Source organism: Emys orbicularis, chromosome 2 (assembly GCF_028017835.1).
Source record: "Emys orbicularis isolate rEmyOrb1 chromosome 2, rEmyOrb1.hap1, whole genome shotgun sequence".
Lineage (NCBI taxonomy): Eukaryota > Metazoa > Chordata > Testudines > Emydidae > Emys > Emys orbicularis.
In genome coordinates, this window is record NC_088684.1 from 599,671 (window position 1) to 624,692 (window position 25,022).

The window sequence follows — 25,022 nt, forward strand, 5'->3', positions numbered from 1 at the left end:
TTGCTTTGTGTCCAGGAGCAGATAAGCATGCTGGCTATCAGAAACAGAGTGAGCTTTGAAAGGGGATATCCGCATGCCTGCAGCCGAGTTCAAAACAATGACGAGAGTGGCCACTTCACTTCAAGGGATTATGGGACGTTTCCGGAGGCCAATCACAGTGCAGTAATGCAACGTCGTCCACACTGACAACCCAGCGCTCCAGCCAGGGCGCAGCAAGCTCTATGCTTCTCGTGGAGGTGGATTACCAGAGTGCAGCAGCCACGGAATCTAGGCGCTCTAAGTGCCTTGCCAGTGCAGACACCTCAGGAGTTAGGACACCCGAGGCTGATTTAATGCACTCTAACTTGCAAGTGTAGACAAGGCCTAAAAGATGTGCTCTAGGAACATTTTCAGGGAAGTTCTATGGCCTGTGTTTTACAGGAGGTCACAGCAGATGATCAGAATGGTCCCTTCTGGCCTTGGAATCTATAACTGTCACAAAGCTGTGTTACATCAGGACATGTGCTCTCTTTACATCAGTGGTCCCCAACGCGGTGGCCGTGGGTGCCATGGCGTCCGCCGGGGCATCTATGTGCGCCTGCCTACTGACAAGGGAGCATCCCGCCGTCGAGGAGCGTGGCCGCCGGACAAGCAGCCACCAAAATGCTGCCAAGAAGTGGCGACGCCGCTTGAAGACGCTGCTTCTCGGCGGCGACACTTCTCGGCGGCATTTTGGCGGCTGTGCCCCTCGGCGGGCGCCTGCCACACTGAAAGGTTGGGGACCACTGCTTTACATATATCAAGAGGCCCGGCATTGACAAGTGCAGATTTTACAAAACACTTTATATGGTTCATAGACAATTAGAAATAATTCTAGCAGAGAAACATCATCAGCAACACCACATCTCTCATAGCCTGACAGTGTCTGTTCCACCTTGCCCACACAGCTCAGTATCCTTCAGGAAATTATTGCAAGCAAGGAAGGGAAGATCCATTTCACCAAGTGAATTCAGGCAGGTTGCAACAAGCTGCAAAAATCTCTCACACAGATTGTTAGTCACTTTTCACTTACAGAAAACTCCCATTTATATGTTTAAAAAAAATACAATGAATTTAAACCTACTAGCCTCCCACAGCATAGAATCTGTGTTCCCAGTTTCAGCACAGAATTTTGATCCAGAATTTAAAAGCCCCTGGAAATAGAAATTTTACACAAAAATGCTCACAAGTGAAAGACATTCATTATACTCTTAATGAGCGTACTGAACACAAAACTCCTGTTAACTGGACAGTAGATCCTCATAGAAATTACCTATGTTATATAGCTGCTACTATCCTCCCCAACAAAGACGATAGTCACACGGTTATCTTTTGGAAATATTTGGATACAATGGTGATAGGCACCAACTCTGTAGATGGAATTTCATTGCTGGGGGTACTGTGCTGTTGGAGGAAAACGTAAGACAGCTTCTGAGCAGGTAAGGTCATTAGAAATATTATATACTTTTCCTCAAGAGTCAGGGTGCTAATCCTAGCATTTTAATCATGCTCTTGTGCTTCCCCACAGTTCACCAGCACTATTGAGTAGAAAAGCTGTTCTTAACAATCCTTCCCAAAAGTATACTGTGTAGTGATACTGGCAGGAATGGACACCCAGGCACTGCAGCTAGTAGGAGCCAGCAACTTCCCAGCTCTAATCTATACTCCAGACACTCAGGCCCTGTGTTGACAAGTGTGACAGATTGGTGGTAGGTCTGTGTCAATCTGTGAACTCCATTTTGTGACTGTGACCGCCATATCAGATTAAGATGTCCAGGTGATGTTGAACACCAGTCTAATCTTTGAGGGTGGCCTATTCTATTCATGCCCTGGTCTACACTACAAAGTTAGGTCAATGTAAGTCATCTTTGACTTTTTGACTCAAAGACTTTATCTTTGGTCCTGCTTTGAGCAGGGGGTTGGACTAGATGACCTCCTGAGGTCTCTTCCAACCCTAACCTTCTGCAATTCCATGATCTTGCATTGACCTATCTGTGCATGTCAATGCTCAAATTTCTCTAGCTGATGTAAGCACCCCATTACTGTGACAGAGTAAGACCATCTTCCTACAAGGCATAGAGACATGGTCAACCTACTGAGGTTGATGCAGTGCAAGTATAGCCACTTTGTCACCTCTGTTGACCCTAATAGTCCTCCAGCAGTTGTCCCACAATGCCCCAGTTCCTACGACAGTGACCACTATGGTCAGGGCCGGCGCTTCCATTTAGGCGACCTAGGTGGTCGCCTAGGGCACCAGGATTTGGGGGGGGCGGCAATTCGGCGGCGGGGGGTCCTTCCGCGCTCTGGGTCTTCGGCGGCAATTCTGCGGCGGGTCCTTCACTCACTCCGGGACCCGCCGCAGAAGTGCCCCGAAGACCAGGAGCGCAAAAGGACCCCCCCGCCGCAGAACTGCCGACGACGACCGGGAGCACGGAAGGACCCCCGCCTAGGGCGACAAAAACCCTGGCGCCGCTCCTGACTATGGTCACAATTTTAAACTCCTTTGCCCAAGGGTCAGAGAGACCGGAAGCTGCCACCCTCCTGCTTATTTTTGAAATGCCTTTTTCTAATTGCCCTCCTCAGCAAGCACACCTAGCAGCTTGCCCTGATGGTGTTCAACTGCCCAACCAACCATGCTGACTCTGTGCACTTGACGCGCTCCTACCTGGAGTAAACAGGCGGTATTGGATCTCCTGGATCTGTGGGGAGAAGAGGCTGTGCAAGCACAGCTACATACCAGCTGTAGAAACATGGACAAAAGGATTGCATGGGGGATGCAAGCAAAAGGGTGAAACTGGGATCAGCAACAGCCATTGGCCATTATCTTTGAAAATTTGTGGCGATTGGGGAGGTCCCGGACGATTGCAAAAAGGCAAATATATCGCCCATCTTTAAAAAAGGGAAGAAAGAGAATCTAGGGAACTACAGACTGGTCAGCGTCACCTCAGTCCCTGGGAAAATCATGGACCAGGTCCTCAAGGAATCCTTTTTGAAGCACTTGGAGGAGAGGAAGGTGATCAGGAACAGCCAACATGGATTCACCAAGGGCAAGTCATGCCTGACCAACCTGATTGCCTTCTATGAGGAGATAACTGGCTCTGTGGATATGGGCAAAATGGTGGACGTGATATTCCTTGACTTCAGCAAAGCTTTTGATTTGGTCTCGTACAGTATTCTTGCCAGCAAGTTAAAAAAGTATGGATTGGATGAATGGACTATAAAGGTGGATAGAAAGCTGGATAGATGGTTGGGCTCAACAGGTAGTGATCAATGGCTTGATGTCTAGTTGGCAGCCGGTATCAAGCGGCATGCCCCAGGGGTTGGTCCTGGGGCCAGTTTTGTTCAACATCTTCATTAATGATCTGGAGGATGGTGTGGATTGCACCCTCAGCAAGTTCGCGGATGACACTAAGCTGGGGGGAGAGGTAGATATGCTGGAGGGTAGGAATAGGGTCCAGAGTGACCTAGACAAATTGGAGGATTGGGCCAAAAGAAATCTGATGAGGTTCAACAAGGACAAGTGCAGAGTCCTGCACTTAGGATGGAAGAATCCCATGCACTGCTACAGGCTGGGGACTGACTGGCTAAGTGGCAGTTCTGCAGAAAAGGACCTGGGGATTACAGTGGATGAGAAGCTGGATATGAGTCAGCAGTGTGCCCTTGTTGCCAAGAAGCCTAACAGCATATTAGGCTGTATTAGTAGGAGCATTGCCAGCAGACTGAGGGAAGTGATTATTCCCCTTATTTGGCACTGGTGAGGCCACATCTGGAGTATTGCGTCCAGTTTTGGGGCCCCCACTACAGAAGGGATGTGGACAAATTGGAGAGAGTCCAGCGGAGGGCAACGAAAATTATTAGGGGGCTGGAACACATGACTTATGAGAAAAGGCTGAGGGAACTGGGCTTATTTAGTGTGCAGAAAAGAAGAGTGAGGACAGCAGCCTTTAACTACCTAAAGGGGGTTCCAAAGAGGATGGAGCTCGGCTGTTCTCAATGGTGGCAGATGACAGAACAAGGAGCAATGGTCTCAAGTTGCAGTGGGGAAGGTCTAAGTTGGATATTAGGAAACACTATTTCACTAGGAGGGCGGTGAAGCACTGGAATGGGTTCCCTAGGGAGGTGGTGGAATCTCTATCCTTAGAGGTTTTTAAGGCCTAGCTTGACAAAGAAAGCCCTGCTGGGATGATTTAGTTGGGGTTGGCCCTGCTTTGCGCAGGGGATTGGACTAGATGACCTCCTGAGGTCCCTTCCAACCCTGATATTCTATGATTCTATGACTCTATGAACAGTGCCGTGTGAAAACAAAGGAGCTGTGCCAGGCATAGCACAAGGCCATGGAGGCAAACAATCTGATGCTGAGCTGCAAACTGCTTCTTTTTCAAGGAGCTGCATGCTGTACTTGACAGGGACCCCACCAGCACTTTGTAACCACCATGGATGTCTCAGAGGAGACAAACACAGATGCCTTCCATGAACAGGGAGGAGGAAGGGAGAGATACAGCACGGGGTTCAGCCATGCCATGAGCCAGGACCTGTTCAGCACTCCACCTGTCTTACTAGTCCCACCAGCACGGATGAGCCTGGTGAAGGTGCAAGTGTGTGCAACAGCATCTACTAGGGATAAACATTTTTAAATCAGAATGCCCAAATAACTTGCACCAAGAATCCAAAGAGAGTTGGATGATCTCTGGCAAACGATTTATTTTCAAACAAATCCTGGCACACCAGGGAAATTCCAGAAGAACGGAAGAGTGCTAATGTTGCACCAATATTCAAAAAGGGCAAGCAGGATGACCCAGGCTGGGTTGCTAACCTGACATCAACCACAGCAAAATAATGGAAATGCTAATGTGGGATTCAATCAGTAAAGAATTAAAGGATGGGAAAAGTATTAATGCCAGTCAACATGGTTTTACAGAAAATAAGTCTTGTCAAACAAACTTTATTCCACTTTTTGATGAGATACAAGTTTGGTTGATAAAGGTAACTGAATAGATGTAATATACTTCGGGCTTGTGTACACTTAACAGTGAAGACACTACCTATGCCAATGGGACAACTTCTCCCATTGGTGAAGGTACTCCACCTCCGTGGGAGGTGGTAACTATATTGACAGAAAAAGCCCTCCCATTGACGTACTGTCTACACCAGAGGTTAGGTCGGTATAACTGTGTTGCTCACGGGTGTGGCTTTTCCACACTCCTGAACAACATAGTTATTCCGACATAAGTTGGTATGTAGACCAGGGCTTAGTCTTTTATAAGGTATTTGACTTCATATTGCATGTCAGTCGCGTTACAAAGTTAGCACTGTAAAATAACAAATAAGGCGCACATTAAATGGATTAAGGCAGGGTGACTGATTCAAAAACCTCTTAATGCCAACTAGCAAGGGGGTGCTGTGGGGTTACAGAAATCTTATGAGGCTGCTGTGCATATTCTGTTTTACCAAAGAATGTCATGCCGGGTTTCAAATGAAAGCCAGTATCACACTGGTCATCAATATAACTGTAAAATGGACAGATTCTATGTAAGGATTTATGTATACTGAAAATATGGTTTTAGCCATCTATAGCAAGGTATTAGTTACCAGCTATAGATTATGGATTGATTACTTAAGAATTCCCAGTTATCACTTTGAGGGTTGACAGGTTCTTGTCCCAAGATCAGACACGATATTATTCCAATTGTTATATGGTTGGGAACCCCAATGTGCACAGCTGCAACACTCACACTATAGGAACTCTTCTATATTTACAAATTTTCACCAGCTGAGGTTTGCCTCCAGACAGAGAGTATGGAATGTGTAGGTCTCTGTTGGGATGTAAATTAAGCACTGTAAGCTAACACAATGAATGTCCCTTTATATACACAAAGTCAAATGTTAAAAAAAGATGTGAAATCACCAGGAAAGGAGCACACAGGAAAAAAATACAAAGGAGGGGTTGGGGATTATCCTGGTTAAGAGGAAAGACAATGCCCATGAGCTGAATCTTACACAGTGGTGTGTTCTATTCTTTTGGGAACAGTGGACCTGGTATTTCTGTGAGTATTTAGTGTCAAGGACTGGCTATCACAGGGAAACACTTCAAAGGGACTCAGGAACTAGGGTACCTAATGTTAAACTGCAAGGCACAGTAAGGGCTAGCATAGCCCAGAGGACAGTGCTTGAGTCATTGACAGGCTGTTGATGTTAGGGAGCTGACACCTAGCTAGGCATAAACAAGACTCGCTCATGCTAGAGACAGGGTAACAAGATGAGACTCAGTCCTGGGTACTCCAAGAACCATCATACTGACAAGTTGGAGATTTTTTTTGGTTGGTTAATTTGATTGTTGCAGGTTGGGTAGATAATGTGAGCATCATTCTTGCTATCGTGGAAACACATTTTTAAAGTTTTGCTGTTTCCTAAAGACAGCTAGACTCTGGATTCACCTAATTGCCTCTGAAAGTTCATTCCGCAGCCAAGTCCCCTCAAATGAGAATGCTTCTATGTTTCATCAAGGAGTATCAGATGTGAAACAGCATGAAGGTATTTAACAAGCCAACTCAAAGAGTTGCTCCTACACAAGCATTCAGGTCTTGAGCAGTCCAGGCAAACAACGCATGTTACAACAAAGCTTAAACTTGTTCTTCATAATTTAAAAAACAATAATAGCTACTTATTTAATTTTAAAAGCAGCAAAAAAATATCCACCTCTCTTTCTATTTCTTATAAGGAGTCTTGAAGTTTAAATCTCCTCAGTGTGATTGATATGCTTGCTTTGATCTGCTTAGCTCTTGGAAGTCCAGGGGCTCTGGGCTGCTATCCCCATGCTGCCCAGGGTCCCTAGGGACAGCTCTGTCCGCCATTAGGGATTTTTTTCCCCTCCAAGAACCCCCTGTAACATTTTGCAAACCCCAGTTTGGGAACCACTGCTCTAGACTGACACTTCAAGCAAATAAACCGATTATCTCAATGTTGGCACCCATTTGAAAAGCACAAATCAGAAGTGCTCCTCAAGGCTAAGTACACAGGCTTGGAGCCTGCACACCGGAGACAGTCAATAAAAAGAATTAGGAGGACTTGTGGCACCTTAGAGACTAACAAATGTATTTGCTCAAATACATTTGTTAGTCTCTAAGGTGCCACAAGTCCTCCTCGTTCTTTTTGCTGATACAGACTAATACTGCTACCACTCTGAAACCTGTAGACATTCAATGAGATAGCAGAATAGCTGTCTACTGTTATATTCTATCCAGGTTTTTATACCACACCCATCATCACAATATTTGAGTGCCTAATTAGTGCCGAGATACCATGCTGACAGGCCTATACACAACTCGAGAACAGAGGAATTAGTGAAACCACTAAAGCAAAACCTGGGCATTTATTTCCAAGCAGCTAATATTAGATTAGAAGCTCTTTAGATCAAGGTCCATATTTTTCTAGCTGTGCTCTAAAGCACCCAGGACACATTTGTACACTGTACAATAATTATTGAGACTTTGACATTCTTCTGTTTTAACAGCTTCACTGTACCAAAGGATTCATATTGACTAATTGTTCTCTGTGGCAGATCCTGTAGCAGCAGAATGACAAGTGTTCACTGTATCAGTAAGTAATTGGCTTACCAAAAAAAGCTGTTTGCTTTAGCCAATTGGAGTGGCTTATCTATAGAGTACAGTATCTATAGTGTTATCCCGGAATTTAACATTCCTGCATGTACCCCAGAACTTGACAGTACTGCAGTCAGCCATTTCGTACATGCAGCACTGCCAGCTGAACAGCAAACATCACATAGCTAGGAATAATCTTCGTCCTTTGTGAGAGAAGGTCAGACAGCTGCATACTTGCCGTTTGTTAATCAGAATGGGAGAGAAAGTTATGAAAGAGATTGAGTGAAGAGCTCATGGTTTAAGGTGCCCCTGACGTATTGTTGTTATGGATAGAAATATTAGAAATGTTTGGAGATAATGAGTAGTTTGTTGAAATTAGGAGAATTGGTGACCCAGCAGAGGTTGTTATATATTGACCTACTAGGAGACACTATAGGTTATGTGTTTTGTTAGAGATAGCTATAAAAGATTAGGTAAGAATAAATATCTCAGAGCAGTCCAAGGGAGCTTTTCTTCAGACAAGGAGATGACATCTAAACTCCCCGTCAGCCGGACAGAAAGAGGGCCCCTGGAAGCCCAACTGGTGATTACCTAAAACCATCTCAAACGGTGAGTACCTATATCTGGGATGTCTGAGAGAGAGAGAGAGAGAGAGAGAGAGAGCGAGAGAGAGCGCGCTTAAAATATAATAAATAGTAGTTTTAAATAAGAGCATGCTTGCTTGTATCAATCATTTATCAGATGGAAGTACTGTGTTCCCATTGATTTATTCCTGACAGCGCCTGGAGAGAAACCGTTACAGTTACTTGTGGCACCTTAGAGACTAACAAATTTATTTGAGCATAAGCTTTCGTGGGCTACAGCCTACTTCATCGGATGAAGTAGGCTGTAGCCCATGAAAGCTTATGCTCAAATAAATTTGTTAGTCTCTAAGGTGCCACAAGTACTCCTGTTCTTTTTGCGGATACAGACTAACACAGCTGCTACTCTGAAACCAGTTACAGTTATGTTACCCCTGCTTTGGGTTCTGAAAACCCAGGGTAACAATACAGAAAAGAACCAGAAGTTCCTCTGGGACTTCTTCCTCTCCCCTCAAAGGATCCCTCTTCACAACTAGGCATAGCTGAACAGGATTCTCTTCAGTGCTATGCTTGTGTCAACTGGAAGGAGTAAGAAGGTTGCTCAAAAGCAACACTTTTTTCCCCAGGGAAGAGCCACTAACTCACTCCTGCTTCCCCAGATGCATGGGTTTTAAAATATGACCCCTGACCAGCATACAACATGCTGCCATCTGTGCTCTGTGATCTGCACTGGTTGCCTATTGGTTTCCAAGAGAAGTTCACAGTGATGGATTTGACACCAAGACTCTCCACTCATGTCATGCCACAGTTGTAATGACCCAGCCACAACCTGTCTCTATTCAAACCCAAGTTAATGATATAGTGGCTGGGTCATTACACATATTGAATCTATTTCCCCTTGTTAAGTATCCTCACACCTTCTTGTCAACTGTCTAAAATTGGCCATCTTGATTATCACTACAAAAGTTTTTTTTCTCCTGCTGATAATAGCTCACCTTAATTAATTAGCCTCTTACAGTTGGTATGGCTACTTCCACTTTTTCATGTTCTATGTATATATATCTTCTTACTATATGTTCCATTCTATGCATCTGATGAAGTGGGCTGTAGCCCATGAAAGCTTATGCTCAAATAAATTTGTTAGTCTGTAAGGTACCACAAGTACTCAAAATTAAGCGATTCTACACTGCTATGGTCCCAAAGCTGTTCTTCAGTCAACCAAAACAACCTAAAACAGTTCTATCAGATTCCTTGATGTCTTTCCCCGACAATGGTCCCAACACCAAGCCAGTGCTTGGGCAGAATGCTCTTGTCCCACTATCATGGTCCACTTCAAAGAAAAGAAAGCAAAATAAAGAGCAGATATGTAAGGCTTCTATTTGACTTTGGTCTTGTTGGAAGAGCTCATACACTTTAACAGTGACAGTGCAGAATTCTAAAGTCTGTATAAGGAACATTTTATTTCAGAATTTCTTTTGGGTGCCATTCTAAATATCCAATCACTATTCACAAAAAGAAGCTCAAAACAGCCACCCTAAAACTGAGCAGTACACTTCCATCTTTGCTTCTCTCACGCCTCTTATCTAGACTTCTGTTCTGGAAAAAAGAAGTCACCTCTCCCCTTCTGGGTCTCTTATTTTGGGATGTGTTCCAATACACCTCTACCCCGATATAACATGACCCGATATAACATGAATTCAGATAAAACGCAGTAAAGCAGTGCTCTTGGGAGGGGGGGGGGGGGCTGCGCACTCCGGCGGATCAAAGCAAGTTCGATATAACGCAGTTTCACCTATAACGCAGTACGATTTTTTGGCTCCCGAGGACAGCGTTATATCGGGGTAGAGGTGTATACACAGGATCATGCCAGTGCTCTTTGCAAATAGCACAATGAGTTACTAAGAACTTAGCCACTAACTCTGCTGCACCTTTTGGTGACAGAAGGAGGAGGAAAGAAAATCAAGTAATTTGTTTCTTCTCCCACATAACACCTGCAGAAAATGGAAGAACAGCAGAGTACTGTAAAACTATTACTGCCTGGGAACTACCAAGTCATTAATTGCTTCTCTACTACTCAACATGCCAGGGACATCTGGCCACACATGCCTCCAGTGTTGCCCAATGTTCCAGGCACATTGCCATGTTCCATTCTAATTTCAATAGGACACCACTGCTCAGCTCCCAAGATGAAGTATCTGCAGAAAGTGAATTAAACAGCAAAGAGAAAATTAAGAGGCCACCACATATAAGGGAAGGTATCTTTGTGGAATACTGACACAGACAATGTGACAACTATGAAAACAATAGTGAAAAGGGTGAATACTGATGCCTAGTACCTCATGTATTTTGAAGAAAATTAAGACTTATGCAGCAGTGTAAAATTAATGAAAACACCTTCAGGAAAAAAGTTCAATTAAGGGAAAACCCCAAGGAAATAGCAACCACATAGAATAGGAATTATATTTAGACCCCATTTTTTCTTTTTAGGAGCAGAGCCAGAAGAAGGAAGCACAATTTCCTCCCTATTAGTTATCCCAACAGCATACACTTCTTCCCTGCTATGTTTACATTTCACAAATTCTGCAGCTTTCCTCCTGACATTTCACAATGCAGAGCACGCCTCAGAAGCCCCAAACTACAGACACAGAGCCTCTGACGTACTGTACACTCTAGGGATGACTGCACTGGTACACTTCTCTACTATATATTATCACTAGGCAGTATGCTTGTCATCTTCTGCAGTTGCTGGAGAAAAGGACCATGGAGTCTCCAAACAGAAACTCCTCTTTTGGCCAGGGGTGGAAAGGAATCTGGCAAGAACCTCCTCCTAGATTAACATGAAACTAAACCTCTTCCAAGTGTGTGGCCACAAAATGGAGAACAAAGGGCTCTGTGTAACTCCTTAATGGCAGCGACAAGCCATCATTTTGGCACCATTCTCCAAAATACACTCAGGTCATAAGTAAGTTACTCACTTGAGACCACAAGACAGAAACACTATGCAAATAGAGGATCGTGTTACAATGAGACAACAGTGAGGAACAGGAATCCCCTTCTTTGCCACCGTTTTCACCAAATTGACCTAAAGCCCCAGTTCGTGGTTCTGCTATGGTTTCATCTATCACCAAATATGCCTTGTCCGCTGCTGCGGACACCGGGGCCGGTTCGTAGGTTCTGGTCGTTACAATGGCCCAATGACGTCAATGATTCAGCACGAGCCTCACGTGTACAGTGTTTCTCCCCCCCGCCCCGCCCCCTCCCGCCTGTGGCGCGGAGACTCTCAGCCCCCGTTTGGGAAGGGGCCAGTTCGCGGCGAAATCCCAACGGCTCAGGAACCAAATCGAATCAGAGGCACCAGCGCGTGCTGGTTTCAGGGTCCGATTTCGCGCCCGAGCACCACACGCCTGGCTTAACGCGGGTCTGGTTCACCCCGGGCCGGGCCGCACGCCCTGGCAGGAGACCCGCCGGCCGAGACCCAAAGCGGCGCTGCGGGGCCTGCGCCCCGTCCGGTCGGGGCTCGGCCCGGGGACAGGGCTCAAACGGCCCCTCAGGCTGCGCCCCCGCGCGCGCGGAGAGCCCGCAGGACCCCGGGGCCGGGCCACCTCCCCACGCGGGGCCGGGCCCGCGGCGCCGTACGGCCCTCGGACGGGCCGGCCAGCAGCCCACGCTGGCGCCGCACCGCCGAGAGCGGCGGGGAAGCGGCTGAGGCCTGCGAGCGGCAGAGGGTCCCCGGGGCCACTCCCTCGGAGCCGGGCCCACTCACCAGGGTGATAGTCGTCGTCGTCGCCATCTTGTCCAGCCGGCCCTGGGCCCCGTCGCCTCCTCCTCCTCGGCGGGAATCTCGCGAAAGGTCAGCGCCTGCGCGGAGCGTAGGGGAACTCTCGCAGGATCTTACCATCGGCTGCTTTAGACAGGAGCTCTCGCGAGAACTGCCTCGCTGCCCGAAGGGGCGGGGCATAACTCTCTGGCTCCACTCGCTATTGCCGAGGGAGGCGCGGGGCAAACCTAGTGAGAAGCCCCGCCTCCCCCCAGCTCGGACGGGAGCCGAGAGGGGTCAGGGCTCGGTCCCGTGACTGCGGAGTGGGGGCGCCTGCCCCGGGCGCTGGGGTTAACGTGGGGGTGTTCCGCGGCGTGGGGCCGGGGGAGGGCCCGGAAAGCAGCGAGGCAGCTCAGGGTGCAGGGAGGGGGCTGGGTGGGCGGTAGTTAAGGGCTGGGTGCAGGGAGGGGGTAGCTAGGGGCTGTGTACGGGGAGGGGGTAGCTCAGGGTGCAGGGAGGGGGTTGCTAGGGGCTGTGTGCGGACAGGGGGTAGCTCAGGGTGCAGGGAGGGGGTTGCTAGGGGCTGTGTGCGGACAGGGGGTAGCTCAGGGTGCAGGGAGGGGGTTGCTAGGGGCTGTGTGCGGGCAGGGGGTAGCTCAGGGTGCAGGGAGGGGGTAGCGAAGGGCTGTGTGCGGGCAGGGGGCAGGGAGGGGGTTGCTAGGGGCTGTGCGGACAGGGGGTAGCTCAGGGTGCAGGGAGGGGGTTGCTAGGGGCTGTGTGCGGGCAGGGGGTAGCTCAGGGTGCAGGGAGGGGGTAGCGAAGGGCTGTGTGCGGGCAGGGGGCAGGGAGGGGGTTGCTAGGGGCTGTGCGGACAGGGGGTAGCTCAGGGTGCAGGGAGGGGGTTGCTAGGGGCTGTGTGCAGGCAGGGGGTAGCTCAGGGTGCAGGGAGGGAGTAGATTGGGGCTGTGTGCAGGCAGGGGTGTACCTCATGGTGCGGGCAGGGGGTAACTCAGTGCAGGGGGGGGAGGGTAGCTAGGAGCTGTGTGCGGGCAGGGGGATAGCCTGGGGCGGTGTGCCAGGAGGGGTGTAGCTGAGGGTGTCAGGAGGGGTTGTGTCCAAGGGAGTGCTGCTGCTGTGAGACCCATCTATGTACTGAGCTACCCCCCGCCTGTGCAGTCCCTAGCTACCCCCTCTAGGTGGCACAGTGAGAATGGCTCCGCTCCTTGTGGCTGTGTGCATGCTGGGCCAGGTCATGCCCATCAGCACCCAGTGGTTTGCAGCCACCAAGGACTACACCTACCTGAGCTTGGAGACTGAAAAAACTGACCTGGATGCACAGAGCACTGGGCATTGCCACTTGCCCTCCCCGAACATTCCTCTGTTCCCCCCCACCCTCTGTGGGGTTCAGGGGCAGGTGAGCGGTGACGCCAGGTGCTCTGTGCATCCAGGTCAGTTCCCCACATGGGCTGTGCTGTGAGGCATCAGGAGCTGTTCTCCCGCCCTCCCCTTACTCAGCCCACATGGAGAAACTGACCTGGATGCACAAAGTGCCTGGTGTTGCAGTTCCCCCCTCACCCCCCTGAAACTCCACCCATGATGGCGGACCACCTGGGACTGTATGCCACAGCTCACAGTTTGGGAACCGCTGGGCTATATGATCGCAGTGAGCCCATCTGACTTTATAATCTACAAATCTACCTAAAATCTATTTTTGCAGAAAAGGTTGGGTCACAATTAATTGTGGCAAAATGGTAAAAGTAAAATCAAAATTCAGATTTGTCTTTTAATTTTGAAGAGACCAACCAGCTCAGCATCTCATACGTGAACATAAGAACAGCCATAGTGGGTCAGACCAAAGGTCCATTTAGCCCAGTATCCTGTCTTCCGACAGTGGCCAATGCCAGGTGCCCCAGAGGGAATGAACAGAACAGGTAATCATCCAGTGATCCATCCCCTGTCGCCCATTCCCAGCTTCTGGCAAATAGAGGTTAGGGACGCCATCCCTGCCCATCGTGGCTAATAGCCATTGATGGACCTATCCTCTATGAACCTATCTAGTTCTTTTTTGAACCCGGCTATAGTCTTGTGAATCCTGGGATAGTGTTCATGTGAGCGTGAAATAAAATAAATTGGCAAGCATGTTGGTGTCTAACAGCAGATGCAAAAGATTGGCAGACAGACTAACACGGCTGCTACTCTGAAACTAGTCCGTAGACTGGGACTCAGTTCTTTTATTCTCCATACAGAATTGGAAGCTTTCCCTTTTGGACGTGTGCCTTTTCACACTTACAGAATGAGATACAGGCTCACAAAGGTGAATCACATAGCATTGTATTTAAAGAGTGTGAGGCGCTCAGATACTAGGCGGATGGGGGCCATATAAGTACCTAAGACATCGATTATAAGCCCTTTGGCTTGTTTTGCACTGGATTTTTTTAATGAGTTCTTCTGCCAGAAAAAAATACTTTGGAGGAGGGGGGTGTGTTGAGGAAAAAACCACAACAATCCTTGGTGCTGAGCAGACAGACTGCAGTGTTGTGTTTTGTTTTACCAGCTGGAGCTCTTTCAGGGTGTGGGGCTGCATTCCTCAACCTCAGATCATCCTTGCCTAATGCATCATGTACTCTAGGAATTGTGTAGAGGTTAGCTAACGAATACACCACTGCAGAACACAGCAAAGTCACTGGGAGGAAAATTCTCTAGAGAAATCGAGCTCTGACTTGTTGGTTATACAAAGAAATCAGCAAGGGGAAAACCTAGGAGCTGAACTAGAGCTAATTGCTCCATCAGGGACATGAAACAAGCACAGCACAAAGCAAGCTTTCAGCATTTCCATAGACTCAAGCCCAGACTTGTCCTGGCATAAGCAGAAAGAGTGAGAAGCCCCACTGAACCAAGCATTAGGAGAATGTTTCTCCACCTAATTCGTTCAGCATTTCAGTGTACCTGACTCTGGATAAGCCAATTGGACATGGAGGAAGCTACTTTACCCCTTCTTTGTGTAATGGGGAGAGTAAACAATCCACAAAGACTCCAAATGGGTCACTCAGTTATCATGTTTTGTGATGGGGTTTGTTCTTTTCAATCAATTTATTGAAATGTCTGTATCTGCAAAGTTAGCACAATATCAGCACAACTTGGAAAACCCACGTAATTAAACAGCCAGGACAGCTTAGCAAAGCAGCTTAGCACGGCAAACCCAGCACACCACGATAAAATCTGTGCTGCGTGGCAAAGCATACACAGCCAGAACCAGACAGGGAATCAGGCACAGTGTAAGGAAGTCAGCATAGCATGATACAGTCAGTGCAGCGTGGCCCATATGGCATAGTGTGAACAGTACACTCAGAGCAGCGAGGTGCAGGCAGAGCAGCATTGCACAGCCATTGATACACAATTCCTATTTGCATAATACACCAATCTTGAACCTGACAAATCAGCAGCTATATTTGCCCCCACTCTCCCGTCTAATGATGGAAATTCCACATTTCACTTTGTCTCTTAGCCTTCCAAATATTCACTAACTGAAATGACAGAGGCTGTGCTCAGCACCAGTGGTGGTTCTGTTGGTCCATATTTTATGAACCACCTGATGGTTCTGGATTCCTGCAATTTCTTCCCATGCCCTGTCAGTCAAGCTCACAATGTCCTCTCCTCAGCCTAGCAGAGGGAGTCCAGTTCTTATTATAAGGCATCGCAATGGCTCCTTTGCCCTGGGGGAATCCAGCAGAGCAGGAGGAATCAGGCCTGGAAAAGGGGTGGAATATGGCAGACAGGAAACTGCTCAAGATCCTCCCAAACCTGCACTTCCCCCCACTCTTTCACTCCCTGCTGTGACCATTTCCAGCTGAGGAAGCGAAGTGATGGCCCACAGTGAAGGTGCTTCTTGTTCCCAGAGGTAAATTTACCAGTTGTGGGCTCTAGCAGCAGCTTTGCATCTTCAAAAACCCTGCAACCAGAAGCTTCCTGCATGATCCTCCACTCCTAAAACCACCTCACCGCTCGCCCTGGCCTCCTTCAGAAGTGGAGGCTGGAGAGCACATTCTTGGCGGGATCCTGGTAACAACGACGCATGTCAAATGCCTCATGTTTGCTGGTCCTTTCTCTTCTTGCCATTTTCTTTCTGAATCACAGGCTGGATGGACAGTAGAGATACAGCCAGGAACAAATGGCAAGGTCACCTCTGCAGCGGAAAGCCTGATCAAGAGCCCCACAGTTCCTTCTGGCCTGGGACAGTTCCCATCCTCCTTTGGGGGGCACCTCTCTGCCCAGAACTCATCGGGGTGACTCACAAGGGAGGAGACCGGTGCTTGTGAAAAGCATTTTCTAGGAAGTTGGCCAGCATTTCACAGTCATCCTAGGAGAAAGGAATCAGCAGGTTAATTAGGCTTGGTGTAGCTGAGAGCACTCCCCACATCTAATCCTCACTATCACCTCTCATGTCTCTACGGTAGCAAGGAGAAGAGGAGACCTGGTGAGCATGACTGCAGATGTACAGGGCCGTGGAGATCCAGAGAGGCAAAGGTAAGGTAAGCAGAGCAACTGATGCTGTAGAGGGGTCATTGGATTGCCTGGAGCCTCCTGGTAACATTATCCTACCCAAGTGAAGGAAGGATTGGTTAATTTCCCTGCCGCGGAAGGTCACACACGCCACGACACCCACAAAATCACCGGCTTGTGAAAGGCTTTTCTCTCTGCTTCTTAACAGAAAATTGTTTGACTTTCGAATCAACAGATTGTACCAGGAGCCACATATTTTCCAGAAATGCTCTACGGGAGGGGACTCCTGTTCTCTCCCAAATCTTCCCCATTCATTTTGGCAGATGACCTCTGTTCTATATGGTCCATATGCTCAGGAGGCCGTCCAGGAACGAAGTATAAACGCACCATCTTGCAAGTGGCCAGCAGGTAAAGCTGTTTGTCAAAGGAGCTGACTAACTGCTTGGGTAGGGTCAGGATTCAGGATTCAGATTGAGGAATTCTCCCAGACTTCACTTACGGTTTCCAAATTCCCAACTCATGGACAAAACGCGACACCATTTTCTGGCAAAAATAAGTGTGTCTGCTTCCTCCTAGCCAGGCTTCCTCCAGGCTGCTCTGCTACTCGAAGCATCTGCATCCCCCTGGCTCTGGACTGCTGAACTAGCTGGGCCCTCCCTAGCTCTGGGGCCACTGAAGAGAAATGTGCTGTGCACAAGTTTGATGGTGAGGGAATTGATTCCATCTTCTGGCCAGGTAGAAAGCTGCAGTGTAGGTCAGTGACTGCTGTCTGGGGCAGCAGCAGGCACGGGTGCTTCTCTGGGGGAGGCAGGAGGTGGCAGAGAGTCTCATCTGGGCTCTTTGATCTAGGCAGCTCTTCTAGTTTCATACTCCAGAATCATTTTTAAATTTGGTCCCACTCACTGTGTGACTCATGCCATGATAATATGGCTACTCCTGTCATTGGAGCAGCCTGGAGCCAGGCCTGAGCAAAGCAGATAGGCAAAGAGTGGCAGCATGGTAAAAAGTAGGGGGTTCATCATGCAACCATAAACTGGCCCCGTCTGACCCTGGTCACAGTCATAAGAACAAGCTTGCTTAAATGGGAAAATAAGTGAGTGGACTGCCCAGGTCATGCCCCTGAGGCCTAGGGTGTGGTGGAGAATTAGCGAGTCCTGTGTTAATATATCGGCAGCAGATCCCTGCCTGAGTGAGCCGCGCACATTCTAAAGGAGGGGGGAGGAGGCTCACCTCATGGATGAATCCGTAGTGCACCAGCTCTGAGGCCAAGCCCTTGGAACTGTCAGCTGCAGAAACAGGGTTAACGGTGAGAACAGGAAATTCATGCCGCTCGCGTTCCCTCCAGAGAGCACCTCTCCTGGCACACAGCCCAGCTGGAAGCTTTTGCTGACGCATTTGGCTTTGGGGACACAGATGGAGTGAGCCTAGGGCTGGCTGAGCACCAGCCCATGCGACTATGGGGCAGACAGAGTGAGTAGGTGAGCACTGAGTGGGCCTCACGCCAAGTGCCGGGTGGAATGAGCTTTGCAAGGTTCCACTCCCAGACCAGGCAAGGTGTGACCATCTCAGCAGAACACCCTTTTGACATTCTTGGCTCAGAAACCAAAAAGGGCCTTTTATGATACCAAGTCCTGTGAAGGGAGATCCCTGGCTCTGGGCTTTTCGGCTGTCTGTGAGGCCAGATAAAGAACTCTGACTCCAGGGCGCTCGATAAGGATGGCTGCACTTTCCTCCAGAGGGCTCCTGTCTTCCCCATGAGTCGGGCTGGGACTGGGCATGCTCTGAAGAGAACCACCTCTGGGCTCTGCAGCAGAGCCAGGATGAATGGCTGGGAACTTTCACACCATACAAGGGCAGCTCATCACTCAGCCATGGACTTTTCCCCTTTACTAAAGCTGCAGAAAAAGGCTGCTGTCTTAGGGGAGAAACTACCTACTTCCTCTTCTCTTGACAGGTGCCACAGTATTGGGGTGCAGAGGTGAAATTCTGATCAGGATAATGTGAATGTTCCTAATGGCCATTCCACTATGCTCCCAAAGGCTGTGAGCCCGGACACCCACTGCTCTGGGGACACAGGTGGACAGGACCCTGCACCTGGCTGGCAGGGTTCAGGCTGCCTCCTCCAGTGCAGAGAGGAAAGGAAACCAGGTTGTAAACAGACTGAGCTCTTTGGAGTAAGGACCACGTCCTCCTGTAAGTCTGAGCATGGCCTTGTGCCATGGGGCCCAACCCTGCTCAGGGCCCTCAGGCACGACTACTAGATCAATAATAGGACATGATAATTATAAATAAACCTACTTGGCAGCAGGTCGTAGCTTAACTGTCGGTGCAGCTTGTCCTCCAGGGTTAGCAAGAGCGTGAGCTGCAGCAGGAAGAGAGAGCGTATTAGAAAAGAGCATCAGCTTCTCCTTAGGAAACAAACGTGCAGCTTCTTCAGCCAGCACCAGAGGCTGCTGGGAGAAACAGGTAGTGCTGGTGCAGGAGATCGCGGGCAGCCGGTCAGACATGCCCTTTGAAGGCCCTGCCTGGAATGAATGTGCCCTTTCCTCTATCACAGCTAAAATGTTACATTACACTGGGAGAAGGGTAGGGTCGGAGACACCCCGCCCAGTGCAACAATCCCAAGTCTTTCCCTCTCCAACCTCACTGCAGGCTGCAGTGAGTGCTCTGGGAGTTCCTCGCAGAGGATAAAGGGCTCAGGATCCCTCCAAGGATCCGCCCGGAGAATGTTAGCTGAACAGAACAAGTCCTAGTGTCATTATTGTCCTTGCAATGATAAAAGAGCCACAGATCAAAATCTCCAGATCCTGGATACAGCTCCCTCTTTCTAAAGGGGACCCCTCAAGCCATGATCCTGTCCCTTTGGAATCACAGAACCCCCAAGAGATGAACAAGGGATCCCAGGCACACTTGCACCAGAGCAGAGGAATTTTCCCCCTACTGTTACTCACACCTTCTTGTCAACTATTTGAAATGGGCCATCCTGATTATCACTATAAAAGTTTTTTTTTCTCCTGCTGATAATAGCCCACCTTAATCGATTAGTCTCATTAGAGTTGGTATAGCAACCCCCATTTTTTCATGTTCTCTGTATCTATCTATCTTCCTACTGTATTTTCCACTGCATGCATCTGATGTAGTGGGCTTTAGCCCACGAAAGCTTATGCTCAAATACATTTGTTAGTCTCTAAGGTGCCACAAGGACTCCTTGTTGTTTTTGCTGATACAGGCTAACACAGCTGCCACTCTGAAATTAGCCCGTGTGACTACATAACCTGGCCGAGCAGAACGGAGAGATGCTGCAGCCAGTGTTAGACCTATGACAATTACTGATTTATACAGCACCATGGGGGCATCCAGCCCCCACAAAACACATGAAGTCCCTAGGCTCTGTTTGCCAGAAGCTGGGAATGGACAACGGGATGGATCACTTGATGATTACCTGTTCTGTTCATTCCCTCTGGGGCACCTGGCATTGGCCACTGTCAGAAGACAAGATACTGGGCTAAATGGACCTTTGGTCTGATCCAGTATGGCTGTTCTTATGGAGGCAAGGGCCCTACCCCTAAGGAGCTTACAGTCAGCTTTGGAGAAACACCAGGAAGCTGCAAGGACCAGGTGTCGGAGGCCACAGACAGGAGAGAAGCAACAGAAAGAGACACAGGTCTGTGGATTTTGATCCCCTCCCACAGTTCATGAGTTTGCACCTCATGTTTGGGTTTGCCCCATTATAGGGAAGGAGCTGCCCACTAAACTCACAGCTGGCCCAGCTTGTCAGGGTTCAGATCTGGGGTTTGGGTTCAGGCTTGTCTACACAAGAAAGCAGCACTGGTTTAACTGAAGGTGTGACTTTAATCTGATTTAGCTAAACTGATGCTAACCCTGATGTGGGCACTTATTTTGATTTAAGAGCAGCATACTTCCGTTTCTCTTCAACTCCCAAGAGCGGCCACTCAGGGGCTTGCACCAGTTTAACTAAATTGGTTTAAAAATTGCTGTGAGTTAAACCGGTGCAACCTGCTCATCTAGACACGACCGAAGTGACAGCAGTGAATCTTGGGGAAGGCAATGAAGGTGCAGAGCTGGCACTGCATGCACAGAAGAGGGGTCATCTCTAAGCACAGGGTGTGGTGTAATGAATTCTCAGGGTCAAGAGTGAGAGGCAGTGGGCAGAGCACAGGGTGTAACAGCAGGTCTAGGAGGAAGCACAGGCCAAGATGTGAGACTCTGGAGTTGACCCTGGCGCAGATTGAGGAGCTCCTTTACTAACTTCCCAGATGGAGTCTGCTGTATTCATGTTACTGCTGATCCTGTCCTAGCAGCGCTGCCCACACACAGCAGGACAGTCCCTGCCCCACTGACTAATTCTAGCCAATGCGGCAGTCAGGTTTGCCTGGCCTGATTTAATCCTCCAGTGCTGCTCATTGCTCCTGGCTCCACTGTCTTCAAGTGTTGTATGTTACTGGGTCCAGAAGTCTGCTTTACTGATGGTTACTGCTCGGATCACCTCGTTTTGCTCGTTAGGAGACTGGTAATCAGCACTCCATCAGCCTTCACTGCTCTTATTGCATTGCCCCGACCAATAGTGCCAGCGCCACCCCCATATGTCTCTGCTTTTTTCCATGCCACTTATCCTGGATCATCGTCCCAGAGCTGCCCTCTCCTCTACCTGACCCCACCTGTGCGGTGATGCCCATAGGAACGCAGTCCAGGTCTAGTGGCTAGGCTGACTGCTGTGGGGGAAACTGGTTTTGTATTTATTTATAGAGCTGCAAACATCTCTGTTTGTGTAATTTGTGGCTGTCTCCCTCCCCTCACATCCCACGGCCCAGCTGTCTTCCTAAAAACAGGGAGCTCTTTGGTGCACCCTGCTGGAACTCGCTAGCAGCACCCCGCACAGTGGGCCCCTGCCTGCCACTGTAACAAACGTCCTACCAACCTTTGTTCGAGGGAAAAGGGGAAGGACAGACCGAGAGGGTCATGCTCTGGTACTGGCCCAGTGCTGTGAGCTCTGCTGGGCTCATCACTTACATGCCACTGGGCCTTCTCTTCATTCATCTCCATGCTACACTGCATCTGCACCACCTAGGAGAGACCAAGACAAACATCAGCGTGGGAGCAGCACGGGGCATATGCGCTCTCCCCTCCTTCAGCTCTACCATATCCCTGGCCAAGCAGCTTGACTTCCCCCCTCCAACTTACATCCCACAACCCCCAGCTGCCTATATGCCACCTAAAACCTTCTCCCATTCCCTCCCCCATTTCTGTCCCATAGGAACTGCCAGACTGGGCCAGCCCTGGGTCCACGTGAACCAATACCTGTCCCTGCCAGGGGCAGCATTAGCTGATTAAGAGGAAGGTGCCGGAACACTGTGTAGGGGACAGTTATGGAGTAACCTTCCCCTCAAGGGAAATCTCCTCCTATCCCCGTTTGTTAGGGGTTGGCTCCCCCCCCGAAACAGGAGGGGTTACAGCCCTTCCCAAACTCTTGGTTACATTTTAATATTACAACTCTGGGTGTTCGTGTTCGTGGCCATATACTTTGCCTGCACCTTTCTGATCCTGCTATGCTCTTGGCCTGACTGACACCTGGTGAACGCCAGCATTTACTCTGTACCTGTCCATCATGGCCTGGAGCGGAGCAGGGCTGGGGGTTTGGGGAAGGGGTGGAGAGGGGCAGGGCCAGGGGCAGGAAGAGGCGGGGTGGAGGGGGGCTTGGGGGAAGGGGCTGGGTGGGGCCTGGAGTGGAACAGGGCTGGGGGTTTGGGGAAGGGGTGGAGAGGGGCAGGGCCGGCGGCAGGAAGAGGTGAGGCAGGGGTGGGGGTTTGGGGAAGGGGTGGAGAGGGGCAGGGCCGGGGGCAGGAAGAGGCGAGGCAGGGCTGGGGGTTTGAGGAAGGGGTGGAGAGGGGCAGGGCCGGGGGCAGGAAGAGACGGGGCAGGGGTGGAGGGTTGGGGAAGGGGTGGAGAGGGGTAGGGCCGGGGGCAGGAAGATGCGAGGCAGGGATGGAGGTTTGGGGGAAGGGGTCGGGGGGGGCGGGACCTGGGACGGAGCAGGGGGTTGAGCACCCCTGGGGCCCAGAGGAAACCGGCGCCTAGTGAAAGCAGCAATTATTTAGGCTCTAAAACTCTTATTGACTCACCACCTGCAAATTGTTCCAAGCTCTTAATCTTTCCCCTCTCCTGCCTCCTTTCTCAATCACTGTAGACAACACCTCCATCCTCCCTGTCACTCAAGTCTGTAATATGGTGTCACCTTCCACTCAGCCCTCCCTCTAGATCCTCACATCCAGGCCGGGTTCTAATCCTGCCACTTCTTTCTGCAAAACACCGGCCTTTCCAGCTGCCCGATGCCCCATTCTCAGACAGGAAACAACGTTCAGCACCAACTTATCCTCGCGGCGGAATCCCACTCCTGCTGACTGGGGTGACGTGATGGCTGATCTCTCTGACCCACTTTGCTGTGGCAGCTCATGCACTCCGGGACAAGAGCGCTGCTGGCCCCTTAGCAAGCATGGATGGTCCATGCTGCCAGGGAGCTGAAAACTATGTTCTCACACAATGGAAGCATCAGTGGGAAAGAGTCTAACTCCCTAGGGGTTTGTCTACACATGCAACACAGCAGTGGTGCAGCTGCACCGCTGTAGCGCTTCAGTGTAGACACGAGCTATGCCAAGGGAGGACGTCTCCCGTCAGTGTAGGGAGCTAGGCTGACGGCAGAATTCTCCCGTTGACTTAACGCTGTCTACGCCAGGAGGTAGGTCGGTTTAACTGCATCACTCAGGGGTGTAGATTTTTCACATCTCTCAGCAACAGTTATACTGGCCAAATTTCCTAGAGTAGGTCAGGCCTAAATACATTCAGGAATCCATTAGTGAACCTGCCTCCTTGTCCATAGATACTGGACCAGGCTCAGTAGACTACTCTCTGGCTCATCCACAGTGGCCGCAGCCATAAGAACGGCCACACTGGGTCAGACCAAAGGTCCAGACCAGACCCTGCATCGGCCTGGCCTGGTTTCCTCCCCATGCTGTGACCGTGGGGCAGCATCGCAGACAATAACCTGTGGTAGAAGAGAGCCCAACGTGAGGTCTGGAGTCTGGTTTACAATGTCTAGCCTCCCTCGATACAGAGGCTATCCCCTGGTGGCTGAACTCTGCATATGAAAGAGGCAGTGGCCTTTAATCTCTGTCCACACAGCTAAATCTCTCATCCAGGCCCTCATCATCTCACATACCCGCTACAGCAACCTCCTCTTCTCTGGCCTTGACAAATGCCATCTAGACTCACTTATAGCCATTAAAAACACGGCTACTTAGATTGTCAGCAGGGCTGTCTTTCTGGTCTGTGTTTGTGCAGTGCCTAGCGCTGTTCACAGGGGCTCATAAGCAGTATGGCTTTACAAACAATAAGCACAGAAGTCCTCTTCCTGGCTTCTCGTTTTGATTCCCCCCTTTGTGTCCCTCCGCTAGCGCCTCTTCCACTTCAAAGACATACACTAAGTGCCTTCACTGTAGAGCAGCGGTGGGCAAACTACGGCCTGGGGCCGCATCCAGCCCTTCAGATGGTCTAATCTGGCCCTCAAGCTCCCGCCGGGGAGCGGGGACTGGGGCTTGTCCTGCTCCAGCACTCCAGCCAGGGAGCAGGGTCGGGAGCTTGCCCCGCTCTATGCGTACCGCAGCTCCTGGAAGCAGCAGCATGTCCCTCTCTGGCTCCTATGCGTAGGGGTTCCACACACTGCCCATGGCCCCGCCCCAAGCGCTGCCTCTGCAGCTCCCATTGGCCGGGCACCTGCAGACGGAGCAGCGTGCAGAGCCGCCTGGCCGCGCCTCTGCATAGGAGCCAGAGGGGGGCCATGCCGCTGCTTCCAGGAGCTGCTTGAGGTAAGTGCCGCCTGGAGCCTGCACCCCTGACCCCTCGCATGCCCCAACCCCCTGCCCTAGCCCCAATCCCCCTCCTGCCCTCCAAACCCCTCGGTCCCAGCCCGGAGCACCCTCCTGCACCCCAAACCCCTCATCCTGATCCCAGAGCCCACACCCCCAACCAGAGCCCTAACCCCCACCCTTGCACCCCAACCCCCTGCCCCAGCCCGGAGCCCCCTCCCACATCCTGAACTCCTCATTTCTGGCTCCACCCCAGAGCCCGCTTCCCCAGCCAGAGCCCTCACCCCAACCCCCAATTTCGTGAGCCTTCATGGCCCGCCATACAATTTCCATACCCAGATGTGGCCCTCAGGACAAAACGTTTGCCCACCCCTGCTGTAGAGCCTTTGATGGCCTATCCCCGCTTGCCCCATCTTTTTTCATGTACCATGAAAAAGAAGGAGACATGTCGACTCCTTCATTCATTCATTGAGGAAATGATGCCAGTCTTGATTGTCCATTTTAGAAATTTCCCCACAAGCCAACTCTCATTACACCCCCTGTGCATGGGAGAAGCTCCCCGAAACACCTCTGCAAAGCCACCTCATTGTCCTCTTTCAAATCCCCCTGCTGCCAGGCCCACAGAAACCTCAGCACTGCTTAGGCAGCTGGTGTGCTGTGACCTCTGCTTTTCATCCTGACCCGTATA

At 50.1% G+C, this 25,022-nt stretch overlaps 2 protein-coding genes across 4 annotated transcripts in view; both read right to left on the bottom strand.

Moving 5' to 3' along the window:
* Positions 1–12,047, bottom strand: part of PUF60 (poly(U) binding splicing factor 60) — a 47,211-nt gene extending 35,164 nt beyond the window's left edge. The window contains exon 1 of the mRNA XM_065398198.1: positions 11,961–12,047. Within this exon, the coding sequence (XP_065254270.1) occupies positions 11,961–11,987 (27 nt within the window). The 5' untranslated portion in view covers positions 11,988–12,047. The remainder of the gene's footprint in view (positions 1–11,960) is intronic.
* A 2,100-nt stretch (positions 12,048–14,147) lies between these two features.
* The window catches only part of NRBP2 (nuclear receptor binding protein 2), a 57,431-nt gene continuing 46,556 nt past the window's right edge, over positions 14,148–25,022 (bottom strand). For 2 of the 3 annotated variants that reach the window (XM_065399354.1, XM_065399353.1), the window contains 4 exons: positions 21,486–21,539; positions 18,753–18,816; positions 17,685–17,740; positions 14,148–16,311 (listed from right to left, as the gene is read on the bottom strand). In XM_065399354.1, coding sequence (XP_065255426.1) covers positions 16,243–16,311; positions 17,685–17,740; positions 18,753–18,816; positions 21,486–21,539 — 243 coding nt within the window. In that variant the 3' untranslated portion in view covers positions 14,148–16,242. The remainder of the gene's footprint in view (positions 16,312–17,684; positions 17,741–18,752; positions 18,817–21,485; positions 21,540–25,022) is intronic. The other variant, XM_065399355.1, reaches the window with a different exon arrangement.